Source organism: Phyllopteryx taeniolatus, chromosome 11 (genome assembly GCF_024500385.1).
Source record: "Phyllopteryx taeniolatus isolate TA_2022b chromosome 11, UOR_Ptae_1.2, whole genome shotgun sequence".
Taxonomy (NCBI): domain Eukaryota; kingdom Metazoa; phylum Chordata; class Actinopteri; order Syngnathiformes; family Syngnathidae; genus Phyllopteryx; species Phyllopteryx taeniolatus.
Genome location: NC_084512.1, coordinates 14,493,720 through 14,507,972, shown reverse-complemented (window position 1 = coordinate 14,507,972; position 14,253 = coordinate 14,493,720). Strand labels below are relative to the sequence as shown.

General features: G+C 39.5%; 1 protein-coding gene across 10 annotated transcripts in view; it reads left to right on the top strand.

The window, feature by feature from the left end:
- adgrb3 (adhesion G protein-coupled receptor B3) overlaps positions 1-14,253 on the top strand; it is a 145,713-nt gene that overhangs the window by 105,523 nt on the left and 25,937 nt on the right. For all 10 annotated transcript variants that reach the window (XM_061790021.1, XM_061790023.1, XM_061790024.1 and 7 more), the window contains 5 exons: positions 329-431; positions 871-914; positions 12,810-12,936; positions 13,902-14,005; positions 14,089-14,191. In XM_061790021.1, coding sequence (XP_061646005.1) covers positions 329-431; positions 871-914; positions 12,810-12,936; positions 13,902-14,005; positions 14,089-14,191 — 481 coding nt within the window. The remainder of the gene's footprint in view (positions 1-328; positions 432-870; positions 915-12,809; positions 12,937-13,901; positions 14,006-14,088; positions 14,192-14,253) is intronic.

The window sequence follows — 14,253 nt, the reverse complement described above, 5'->3', positions numbered from 1 at the left end:
GTGTAAAAGTAAATAAATAAGGGCCAAAAGATTCTAATTCAGCTTTGGCAAATTTAGGGATGTTAATGAAGCTGTCATCTACCATCAACAAAGCCAGTTGGTAATGCTTTCATTGTGCTTTTATCCACTTGTATAATGAAATACATCCTAAAGCTGTCCAAAATAATACATTGTAGTTGTTTTTGATACCGCTCTTGTACTGGACACTTATTAGTTCAAGGTCTCCAGTTATTGTTCAACACATTTGGTGGTAATAGAAAGTGTTGTTGACAGGATTATTCAAACGATAGCATTTATTCCTTCTGTCATTTTTTTGTGTGCGTTTCAGGAACCACACTGTCGTGAACTCCAAGGTCATTGCTGTCACTGTCAGGCCAGAGCCCAAGGCCTTCCAGTCCCACCTGGAGATTGAACTGGCTCACCTGGCCAATGTAAGCACAGACTCACACTCTTTTCATGTCGTTGCTTTTTGTTTTATTTGTTAGCACTGAGGTATCAATGTGACAAAGTGACCACAGCGCATGTCATCTCCCATGTGCTAACACATTCAGTGATGGTGTCTCATCAGGCTAGATAACTCATTTACAAGCACTGTGAGTCTGGTAATTAAAAATGACACCTTTTTTCCTTCTCTTGGTAATAAAGTGCTGGTAAGTGTCAGAAAAGTGCGTGTTTATCTAAGAGACCACCAAAACACGGTCTGCAAAGGATCCCTGAATGACATTCTGACAAAATGTGTTGAAGGACAAAAACATATCAGAGGTTAATTACAGTTCTGATGGTGATGATAATGAGGATTAATTGTTGTCATCGTTTACTTTTAATTACTTTTTGTTGGATAAATATTTTGCCCATTTCTATGTCTTTCAGGGAACACTTAACCCTCACTGTGCAGTGTGGGACAACAATATAATGTGAGTAAAACTGTAGCCCCTCATTCAATTACATGTGAAGCTTTCAGTATTATTCAGTGAAGCAAGCAAGTTTTAGGTTTTTTTTCACTTGGTAAACAAACATACAAATTTAAGACTGTAAATAATGATCCTGTTAACGCATAGAGCTGAAATGCAACAAGTTACTGCGGTGAAGTCTGAATAATTGTTGTGTTTTGCTGTGTAACTTTAGTTTTTGGTTCCTTTGGAGGCTCACATTGTGACTTTTGAAAAAATATCAAACTTAAGTGTAGAGTTAGTGTATATGATTAAGCTTAGAGCAATAGTGGCTGAAATAGTGGTTGAAGAATATTGTTTGAAAATTGCAAATGTTGTGGACATGATAACGAGCAGTGTCCTTGCTCATATTGTATCTGCCAGCATTCAAAATCTTGTTCCTGATACAGCATAGCAATCTGTAAAGGTTAGTAGAAGATTGGTATGACGAAAAAAAAGAGCTAAAGAAATCTTCTTATTCGAGCTTTATACTGAACCACTATGGCCTTTGTGTGTCAGACGTTTTTGAAAACCTATAAAGTGCATGTATTGTACAGTATAGAACGATGTTAATTGGAGATTATAAAATCAAGATTTTGAGAGGTGCTGTCAAAAAAATATCTATAAATTACATTTTTGTTGCTGGATACCACAATTTCCTCAGCGTCAGCTTTATCATGCCTAACATCAGTCAGGTTTCTGTTGGCTAAAAAAACATTATTTTATCAGTTTGAAAACGTTTGAAAAATTTGTGACTAGAAGAATGTGCCGATTCAACATTTACTTCAACTACATGACATGAGCCATCTTCTGTCATTCAAAATCAACAGGATACGTGTTTTGACGTAAAGAAATAAGTTTTAGATCAGAAAATACTACAACACTGACACAAACTATGGATGATGTATTGCGTCTTTGGGGAAAGAAGAGAATAGAATAGCAAAGTATTGGTTATGATGTGCAGTGTTTCTGTTGAGGAGACGCTGCCATGATTACATCAAAACTGATATGAGTCAGTCGTGACTCATGACAGTCACTCCTTCAAACCACAGCTATAGAAGTGGTTACGCAACCCCAGTTTTACATGGAACAACAATAAATCAATATTCAATTAGTTGGAAAAGACACGTCAATAAGGAAATTTGCTCGGGATAAGAAAGGGACCAGATAGTCGCCACCTGAAGCTCCAAGGCATCTGTCACAATGCTACAGAATTATGTAACTCCACACGTCATGAGGATTTTACAACACAGACTTCATCATCCATAGTCTCAAAATGACTCTTTCATTTGTTCACACAATTTACATGTGCATATTTATCATTCTTCATATTGCTCTTTGGTGTGAGTTGATGTCATGATGCTGTGCTGCGCGACAAGTTATTTTTCACTGTCTGGCTGACATTGCTTTTGCAAATGCTCTTGCAGAATGATGTTAATATGTAGAGCATGTTTTCAACATACTGAAATAGTTCAGTATGCTCGAATGGATCTTCACGTACTGTACTGTTTGGAACTGTTGCTGCTTGTAGCCATTACACAAAGGAATTCCATGACTCAGTGTGCTGAATGTGAGGCACAACACTGAAACAGTTGCTTGCCCACATTTTACATAATGCAGGCTTACTGGATGACATTGTTGAATGTGCTCGATCCTCTCAGCCCACATTTAGTTTATGTGTGTGTTGTTAACACATGCAAGCCGCCTCTCTTTTTCTTTTGCATCTTTAACAAAGTAGCTACTTGTTTGCACACATTTCATTCTGAATGCATTCTGCAAGAATTCATTTGAGCTACTTTTTCCCCCTCAGTGAAGTCAACCACCAATAGAATACACACATTGGATGGACAAAACCTCTTAATCAATTAATTTATCAATCGGGTGATGGACTAGACACCTTAGTTTTACCTGAATATTAATTATTTAGCTTACTAATATATTTTGAGAATTCTATGATTCCAATTTTGTAGGGAGACCCCTTTTCTTTTTCACCATGACTATTCCCCAGTCAATAAAGGCTTGCTTGGAACCTGACCTAAACTACAACAGCTAGTCTAATATTAGTGACCTTTGACCTCATTAATGTTCTTCTAGTTGGATAGAAAAAGAAATCCCAACACTCAAAAAATCAAAGATCTTATCATTTCTTTAAGTTTCATTTCCTGTAGGTGTGATAGCAAGCTGTCCTAATACTTTTGTACATACAGTGTAGCTTCAAAAGAGGAATAAGTACAGTATAACCATTAACCGTATGTTTTTGCTTAATGGATGTAAGTGGATTTGCATTCATTAGAAAGGAGTACTCTCCAAAAAGGATTTAGTGTAAAAATATTCTCCTCCACTTTGCTGTTTGAGGGCAGCACCTCTATTTCAGAACAAGAAAGACACAACTGGGACAAATCTCCATGTGTTTGCATGACTTTCAACAAAGCCAGTGTTTATTACCTACATCCTTTTATGATCCACACAGTCTTTCTCATTGGCAAATGACTCCACACGGTGATTATCGTTGCACACAGTCGGCTGGTCCGATTAAAATACGAGATGCTCTCAGAGGCCCATTGAGGAGGGGGAAATATACCATCTGTCAAACATGTTGTTTGAAATGAAACTAGAGTATGATGATGTGAGTTTTGTTTATGTTTCTCAGAGTACTGGCTAATTATGAGCCTGAGTCAGACCTTATGGATGCTGCTGAAAACTATCATGCTTTGAGGCAGCTGTCATACCTGACAGTCTGCTTCTTTACTGGATACAAAAAGTCACCCAAAATCTTATGTCAGGACACAAACTGGGATTTGTCACATTTTAAAATCCCAGAGTGCTGGATGAACTGTCAAAATAATTTGTTCCTCATCAGTGCTGAAAGAGCTGGAGGATTTTTTTGTGCTTCTTATCTTGACAAAACATGAGCGAAAACTCAAATTTATTGTTAAATAAATTGTTACTTTTTAATCGCTTGTTTGAAATAGTTTGGGTTTCTTGTCTCTTGACCCATCAAGTAGTGTGAAATTACACAACCAATAAAAAAATTTGTGAGCTCCCTATTCTCGAAAATGTCATAGAGCAAGCCACTGTGAATTTTGGAAAATGTTTAAATAACAATTCAGCTAATTTGGACCATGTCTTAGCAGCTTGGCTGGGTGAAAAGCTGCATTTTTCAAGTGACAGTTGGGCTACATGAAAGTACTAGTATGTCCAAGACAAAAGCTAAGTCGACCTGAAAGTATTTCAACTTCATCAAAGACAGCAGAGATTTAGAGTTAACTAACAACATTATCAGTGTTAGCTTCTGACAAGCAGCAGCTTTTTGATTTTTCGGTTTTGTTGTCATCAAGTGAGGTATGAGGTATACAGTATACTATCTAATATTTTGCTTCTCATCAATCTAACCTTTCAACAACAACAAGAAAGAGACACCTGTCATTTTAATGCAGTGCAGTTCTACACTAGTGCACACTACTAAAATAATACCTTCCATCCATTTTCTGTACCGCTTAGCCTGTTCAGGGTTGCAGGGAACTGGAGCCTGTCCCAGCTGACTTTAACTTTAAAGTCGTCACCTTTAAGAAGCCTTTATTTTGTTGTTTGTTTATTTACTAATTTTTAAAGATTAATCACTTGGTGTCTGGAACACATGTTAATTTCAGCATTTAAAGGGTCCAGACTTCCACTAAACTATGAATGAGACAGTAAAGTGCAGAATGACATTTCAATCCAGCTCCAACCATTTTACCATTCCACTGCCATTTAATGCTTCAAATCTATTAAATCCATGTTAACCACAGTGGAGCAGGCCAAATCATTATCTTCTTGATTTTTAAATTGGGTCTCTTCAAAGATTATCCTCAAAGTGTAGTAAAGGGTTGCACTAATCTGGAATTTGCCACGTCCGGATTAACCGCATTTCATGGCCGTTTCAACACATTTTGAAAATGCTCAACATTTTTACATGCTGAATAAATATCCCCTCGTTGAGCTGCTGTTTCCTCCTGTTTATGGTAATACATTATGATATAAAAGCAAAGGATTTTTGCAACATGTGTTTTGTTCGTTTTAACGGCAATGCCAAGATTCATGCTATTTCAACCAGAATTTACTCTCTGAGCTACTTATAGAGAAGCATAAAGCATTTGGTGAACATTAACATTGAAGTTTTGAAACGGAATAAGACAAAGCACGTCCATTTTGATGGTGGTTAATAAAGGATTTAAAAGGTTCATCTAAGGTGTTATTAATTTCATTTTTTCGCCTGCAACATTCATGGAAGTAACATTTTGGTGGAGCATTTCTATAAGATGTACCTCTGGAATATCAAGGCTGATCAATAATTCACGTTTGGAGTGGTGAGAAGCATCTGCTGCAGCTTCATCCTGGCTTCAAGCCAAAACAGGCCACACGTAAACACTGCAAGATGCAACTAAATTTAGACTGAAGATAGAAGATGAGCTCCATTATGAAACTCTTCAAATAAACAGTGTTGTGCTGGGCAATTACTCGATTTGTATCCATTAATTTGTGTTCATTTGTCAGGATGATTTTTCTTAAATCAATTTATTTAGTGGCTTCCACTGTTCAGAGCAAGTCCACGCTGTTGTGCACTGCTGACATTAACACAATGGCTGACAGACAGAGAGGACCGATAGTTAACAAAGGCAGAGTCAGTGTTGCCAACTTCTTTTCTTTCCTATATTTAGCAACTTTTTCTTCCCTCTAGCAACTATTTTTCAAAAGATAGCAACTAGCAATTTCAAATTTGTGCTAAGACACAGAAGACGAGCAGAATCAGTTCCACATTGTATGAAAAGAAAGCAACCCATTTGAACACAATTTACGGAGTTCATAGCGCTGAACATCGCCAGACGTGGTGCCTATTTATACATTGCAAAAGCAGTATCGACAGATAACGTTTGACCTGACGTACAGTATGTGCTTACATTTTTAGTTCACTGGGCATTTTACAGTGATGTACTAAGTAGCCCCAATATTATTTATACCCTGGCCAAATTTAAATTTATGGTGTTTTTTTTTAACTTGTCAATGGTTATCTGCTGGCCAGAAATCTCACAAAGGAGTGGAAAATACTAAGTTGTGTTTGTCATATTATAATGAGACATTTCATGAATTATCAATGCCACTGATCTTATCATACAATTTTTAAGGAAATGCAACAATTTGCACTATTTTAAAAGATTCTGGTAACTTCTAGTATCATCTCTTCTAGAGAATTCTTGTAAAAATTGTATATGCTTGTATTGAGAGAGATTGGTTCTGTCAATATGCGAAGTAATAGGGTAACCTACAAATTTGACCAAAGAATGAATAATTTTGGTATTAGTTGTACATGTACCATAAAAGTTGTTCAACAAAACATTTTTCAATAATTACACGAGTGGAAAAAATGTGGTACTCACATAAAGAATGAAAAAAACACTATGATATAACTAAACAAAAATAGCTGAATGACATTTCGTGTAGTGGAGTCTACATCCTATTGAAAATCTGTGGAATGAGCTGAAAGATACAGTCTGGAGAAGGCGAGGAGGCGAGGAACGGGCCAAAATACCTGTCAACAAGTGCACAAGTCCGTTTTGGTTTCATTGCTTCCGAACGTCGTGCAACAAAATGTTAAGGATACCATTATTATTTTGTCAAAGCCAGTTTGATTAGTTGTTTTTTAAATAATTGTGTTGGACCTAAAACATATAAAAGTAAGTATTTCAGCGACTGTTGTGTTTTTTTTCCACAAAACTTTTGTCCATGTGTGTAGTTCAAATTAATCGCGGGCCTTCCTGTGTAGACTTTGTATGTTCTCCCTGTGCTTGCGTGGGTTTTCTTCGGGTACTCTGGGTTCCTCCCGCATTCCAAAACATGCTTGTGAGGTTAATTGAAGACTAAATTGGTCTTAAGTGTGAATGTGAGTGTGAATTGTTGTTTTTCCATGTTTGTTTAAATGTGCCCTGCGATTGGCTGGCATCCAGTCCAGTGTGTACCCCGCCTCTCGCCCGAAGTCAGCTGGGATACAGGCTCCAGCACACCCACGACCCTAATGAGGATAAGCGGTATAGAAAATGGATGGCTGGATGGATTGATGGATGGATTTAGTTATGGGGGTGGCAGGGTAGCAGCCATTTGCAGCAGTGGCATTACCTCAATCTTGTCTGTGGCATTATTTGCATGTCACATCAATGACCGTGTGGGTCAATTAATTCTTGTCAGAGCGCCTTGATACTAGCTCGCCAAGTCTGCATGCTTGTACCCGAGACAGTGTCCTACACCAGAGGCATGAGACGTGGAAGGGCCGAGGTACTGTAGGGGAAAGCGGACAGATTCAAGAGGTAGTGTTTGACTTCAGTCATATAATGAAATTAATTAAAACACAATTATTTCATGTAGAGTAATCACATTAATCACATTTTAATTTAAAAAACAAGACATGCAAAAAAATGAGTAGAGCTGCTCTAGAAGTTAAACGTGCAATGGCAGCTGAAAGTTGGTAATACATCTTAAGAGCTTAAGATACTCGACTCTAGTTTTACTTTCCGTGAAAGTTTTATGTTTGGGTTCAATTTGCTTCACTTTGGATTCTGTGAAAAAGGGCCTTTTTAATAGTCTCTCTTTTATCGCCAGGTTTCTTTGACATTTCCATATCTGAAATCAGTGGCTGTCAAAGTTTTGACGTCACAGTCATCCAATTGCCGTATTTGCACCACAGACGTGCCCTTGATCAGATTTAGTCCCAGCGAGGGAGAGAAGGCTTTTGTAGCCTTTAGTTTGAGCTTTTAATGGAAAGTGCACTGCAGATAGGAAGAGCACAATGGTATTCTTATTTTGTATTATTTTGATGATATCTGTATCAAAAGATAGAGCGGGAATGAGGGGTGGGACTGTGCTTATGCTCCAAAAATATTCTACCTTCCTTTCACTAAAACTGGATGAACTGGCAAGAGCCTAAACACGCATTAGGATATATTATAGTGTGTCCACACAAAGGTAACAAGCTAAACAATCAGTCATGGTGGTCTGAGGGTTCAGTGTTTGCTTATATGCTAGATTAAAGCAGCTATATGTTGCAATTGTACCTTAAAATAACAGCTTGGTCCACAGGCTTCTATAATATAAGAAGAAAAGCATGCACATATTGCCGAGGCGAAACTCCGGATAAGTTATTTAATGTTGGTGGACCAGCCAGGAAAACCTCTTATGTTGTGTTAGTCCAAGTATTTAGCTTCTGACCATAATTTTGCTAAAAATCATTCATGTTTATGTTGAATTGTGGCTGCAAGCACTGTCTGCCTTTTAAACTTTCATTATCAGCCAGTTCCAATGGATTTTGAAACATGCAAATTTATACTTTAATATTTTTTGCGGCGGCACGGTGACGACTGGTTACAGCGTCAGCCTCACAGTTCTGAGGACCGGGGTTCAATCCCGGCCCCGCCTGTGTGGAGTTTGCATGTTCTCCCCGTGCCTGCGTGGGTTTTCTCCGGGCACTCCGGTTTCCTCCCACATCCCAAAAACATGCATTAATTGGAGACTCTAAATTGCCCGTAGGTGCGAATGGTTGTTTGTTTGTATGTGCCCTGCGATTGGCTGGCAACCAGTTCAGGGTGTACTCCTCCTCCTGCCCGATGATAGCTGGGATAGGCTCCAGCACGCCCGCAACCCTAGTGAGGAGAAGCGGCTCAGAAAATGGATGGCTGGATGGATATTTTTTGCTCAGTTGTGCCCATAGGCTGACATAAATTGCTGTCATCAAGACATCCAGGACAAATGGATGATGATGGTCCGTAACCTCTTTGTTTGCCTAATTTTCAATAAACATGCAAATAATTCAAAGAGGAATGTGCAAAGCAAGGCCCTAATTCTGAAAGGAAATACTACAAATGAGTTGCATATGCAGACAAAAGCATACTAGTTAGGGAACTGTTTAGGGAGGGGAATTTAAGGCCCATGAGTCATATAAGGCCTCTGAGAAAATTTTGTCTGCATTTCTAAAAACAAATTAAACCTCAGAGGAACTGTTTTGAAAAGCCCTGAAATATTTAACCTATAAATGTTCCTAATAACGCCCGGCGGTAGTTGGGATAGGCTCCAGCAGCCCGCGACCCTAGTGAGGCTAAGCGGTAAATGAAAATGGATGGATGTTTCTAATAAATAATAATGAGCATTTGCTTCATCTTCATCTTTCCCCCATAAATTTAGTATAGTGGACTTGTCTTAAATGACTCCTGATTTAAAAAAAAAAAAAGAAAAGAAAAGAAAGAAAAAAAGTTTCCCACCCCTGATTTAACCATTAAATGCAATTAGCAATGACCTTCAGGATAAGAATCATCGTGTTTGGAGATGCTTGCTCTAAATTGACTACGGACTATGCTTAAAGGTCGACATGTCTTTCTGTCACATTGTAGTCATGTGTCTTATACTGTACATTGATGTCTAAAAATGTTCAATTGGAGCATGATCCAATTCTGTCCCAAATTTCACATCTGGATGTTTTAACACAAGGTTATCACCAGCACCTCAGGGTCAACAAGGTATATAAGAATGTCTTCACATCAAGAGTGACACTTAATAGTCTCAAACCAGCGTGCACTGCTAAGGTCAGAAAGTATAACAGATGTGAAAAATATGAATCCTCAGCAAGGCGCCTTCTCCTGCTCCTGCACAAACTTCTGCAAAGTTGGAAAAATTATCATGTGGAGTTCTCACCAGGGAAGTAGTGACTTCATTTCAAGCAACAGGAAGTCATCAATCACTACCTGTGGTTGTTTGAAGAGTGAGAAACATTTCATCACCTCCCCACATGGAATTTCCTCAAACAATAAAAAAGTCACTTCAACTAATACAGAAAGCGTTTACTGATTTCCAGACAGGGCTACGTTTGGGTTTCATTATTGATGGCTGTGTGCAACCCAATCTCCCCTGCAGCCACACAATTGTGTTTCACCTTGCTTGGATCAAACAGCTTTTGGGTGGTAAAAATACCGTATAGAATTCAGCTGCACAGACTCACACAATTATCTAAAGAGGGGCTTTTAAAAACACCAAAATTGACCTGTGCCAGTGGTTGTGGCCACTGCTTGTGGAGGGTGTAGCGGGGTATTTTGTTGACTGAAGATCATTCAGTCGTGTTTTTAGTCATGGTTAAAGCTCTGCAGACCTCTTGGGAAAAACTGAAGGTTAATTGACAGATATATGTGATCAGTCTGTGTGTGTGTGTGTGTGTGTGTGTGTGTGTGTGTGAGAGAGAGAGAGAGAGAGAGAGAGAGAAAGAGAGAGAGAGAGAGAGAGAGAGATTGAGTGTCGCAAATTTTCATGGTATAAAATATGCCAATTTCCAGAGCTTCTATTTGAGAGACCAAGGGGCCACACTGTTGCCGTAGTGAGGAGCTTGACTGACAGCCAGCACACCAATCATCACAGTGGCCTTCCTGGCACCCACTTACAATGAATTATATTATGTTTATGCAGAGATCCTTGAACCAGAGCGAGACTTACATGTTGTATATCACAAGTGGATCCACACTTTAGCTGTCCGCTCAGCTTAATTAATTATTATCTTGTCCGTCTCAGTCAGATGAGTCCTCCTTAAAAATGATTTGAATCTGTCCAATGTGTCAGCTGAACTGCAAGAGATAAGAAAAAATGTGTAGCACTTGTTAATTCAAGCTCGGGAATAGTGAGACGAGATGATAAGGGAACCCAAAGTAGATTTGATTTTATTGATGTGCTCGTGTGAGCAGACATGCTGGAGCTGCTTAGCCCTTTTCGGAAATTCAGACTACAGGCTCCACTGTCCCTTCCTGGAATAATAAACATTGCTGCTATATTGATCAAATGACACAGCAGAGGTTTCTTGGTGCACTAATGCACACTCACCAGCCATAACATTAGGTAAACCTGCAGGATTGATTTAGATTTTATACAAGAGCAGTATCAAATAATATGCCTTTACAAGGATAGCAATGCTGAAGTTTTAGTTTACACTGTCAGGGAGGGATTATTCACTTTTGTCAAGATTGCACCATTTACTTTTTTACTCAATAGTAAATAATGCATGAATCTCAATGACAACATTCAGCAATGTACAGGAAGCGGTTAGCGATAAATCCTCGCCTGATTCGATTTAGGATTGTGCAGCATTGGCGGAGGTCTGTGCTCTGGTGGTTGTTGTTTGTGCACTGCATCATGAGGTTCAAAATATAAGAAACACAAGGTCAGAATGATGCAATGTGGTTTCTACACCATTGCAAACTAATAAACTATTTAATTGATTCTGTTTGTGACAATGGCCAATGAAAGGTTATACTTTTACTTTGAATGGTTGCATTTTGTTTGAGATTGCTCTTCTTTCGCTCCTCGGCTGTTGGCAAATACTTTCTCATACATGTGCACTACCACCAACCATAGGAACAGAGAAAATTATCAATGAAAATTTACTGTTGACTGTTTCATTTCAAACCAGTCTTGATATATATATATTTTTACTTGAAGAACAAGTTCACAGTTTCCACTTGTTTTAACCCCATTTCTTTTAGTATTAAACTACTATTAAGGCTGTGATCTGTCGTTATTGTTGTAGCCTTGGTTGAGATATTTTGTTTTCTATGAGTTCTCGTTAGTTTTGTAAAGACACACTTTTTGAACAATTCAAAAATCAACCAGTGCTACTTTAGGAACAAGTTAACGATTTGGGCTAGTTTTTGCTCCTTACACTACTAACCTTAAAGCGAGGTGTGAGGAAGTTACCATACTATCTGTACTTATTGTTTCGGCCAAGGCAGAGGTATTTTTGTAAAGACTCACTTTTTTGACAGACTTTTATTGGATCAGGTTAGAGCACATGTGCCTCTTGATATATTGTATTGCTCTTTGTAGTGTTGCATGTTTTGTCAGGAATTGTTTTATTTTTGACTTTGTGAGACAACAGGTTATTTATTCTCAGTTCTTGCATAGGCAATCCACAGTCAAACTTTTTTTTTTTTTTTTTAGGAATAAGGTTGTTGTTTCAATTACCGCATGCAGAATATAGACACAAGCGGGATACTTAGCAACTAAAAAGACAAATAAATATAAGAGGGGCTCCTTTCCATTGCCAGTCTCTACTCCAGCGGTGTGAAGTGGAGACCGGCAGCAACCATTCGCGCCGCTCGGGCGGGGTGGTCTCACATCTCGGAGTTCTAATCTACCTCGCCTCTTACCCGGGGACGACCACCTTTTTAAGTCGTACGATGACTGTGAGGATTTATCCCGAAGCGTTATTATTCCCGGATTGCAATTGGACCTCCGGCCGAGTCAGCACCAGTCGCGACAGCGCGCCGGCAGTGCTCTCGTCGGGCCAGCCTCCCCCCTTCTCGGACGCCGGCTACGAGCCGCGTAGCATCAGTCTGATTCCAGCGTCAAAAATCCTTGCTAGGAAGCGTCCAAAAGCTGCTAATTCAAGCAGTGCAGGGGGAGGAAAAGAACGGAATAACAGGTGCGAAAGGAGGATGAAAGCGGATGGAATAAATAAGGGGGAAAGGGAAGAGTAGGAAGAGATGCAGGTAAATATGAGCGCTGGTTTTTAAGCAGCATTGATAACGGCGTGCTATGTTAATGTTTGAATCAGAACCAGGGCGCTTGGACAGCTCCCCACCCAACCCCCTCCTCCTTCTTCCGAGGCTTTCCTCCTCCGAACCTTCTCTCGACGCCATACAGCTGCATGCTCCGGGAGCTGCGGCGCTTTCCCTTTTCATTTCTTTTTTTCATGATTCGCTGTTTTCCGTTCCAGGCGTATGAATAATTGAATGAATCCCCCCCAAAAGAAGAGGAATACGGTGACTTAGAAGGCTACATGTGGAGCGAGCGTGTTTGAAAATCGCCTTGTTGTTGTTGCAGGAACGATTCTTGGGGAGCCTGGTCCACAAAGGCGTGCAGAACTGTGCTGACAGATGCCTCGCATACAAAATGCTTATGTGATCGTGTGTCTACCTTCGCCATTTTGGCTCAGCAACCCAGAGAAATGGTAAGTGAGCTGTTCTTATGCATTATTGTCTTTTTTTTTTAGGGTGGGATAAGAAACGGTGCGCTAATCCAGTTCATTTGACGCTGAGGGTGAAGTTAATGTATCTATGTCTGTGTGTGGTGGTCGCGGTGGGGGTCTTTTCTGGTGCATACACAGTAACTCTCTTTGCATGTCATGTAATACACGTTTCCCTAGAAAGAAAGCTAAAAGTTGCTATATTTTTCTTATATCCCATCTCATGTCTTTAAAGATAATGTGTGGGGATAAATTAGAGAAAATCTCAGTTCGTGTTACTGGAGTGCTTACAATACAATACAGCATGGCCTGCGTTGCTTTACAACACAAGGTCCAGAGAGAGCACATCACTGCTAGGCCTCAATCACACCACTATAAGGTAGCATGATTGGGTCATTAAAAAAACTAACAAAAAAAAAACCAAACATAAAATTGGTCAGCGATGGTAAGTTTTACCTGTTAATGTTGATACATATGATACCTGTGTGGTATAAGAAGTCACACTGTAGACACACTACCCAGTCTACTATATTTGTCTTTATTGTGGCTTTTGCAGTGGAGACAGAAACAGGCACACCCAACATATTGCCATCGTTTAGTATTTATTTAGTATTCACACGTCTTCTGTTACCTGGACACGCCTAACAACACATTACACACTTTGGAGCTCCCCTCGTGGAAAGGGTGAATCCAATGAGCACTACAATTGACTGTTTTCAGCTATCTTGTCCACATTAGATAGATAGATAGATAGATGGGTTTGCATTGGCACAGTTATGTACAATCATAATAATAAGCATCTTCTCCAATACAGGCAAAGCAATGTAAACAAACATTATGCACCTCCAATGCTGTGAATTATTTTGTGACCGGTCCCCTCTGTCTGCATCAGTAAAGACTTACTGTCCTGCATGCACCACGTTCGAGCTCTCACTCTGTCTCCTCCACAGACCATGCAATACTCAGGGGTCCCATCTGTGACGCTGATAGTTGGCTGTGGTCTGTCGTGCCTCGCCTTGATCACATTGGCGTTGATCTATGCTGTGCTATGGAGGTAATGACCGACGGCGAAATGTTTATTATGTGTGTCTTCTATTAAAAGATGCAGCCACATTTTTATGTCCGCTGTTTCCTTAGATACATCCGCTCTGAACGGTCCATCATCCTGCTCAACTTCTGCTTATCTATCATCTGCTCCAATATATTGATCCTTGTGGGACAAACGCAGACACACAACGTGGTAAGTGTCATTTGTTGCTTTACTAGTCTTCTAAAGACACATGGAGGCCCGATGATTGCTAA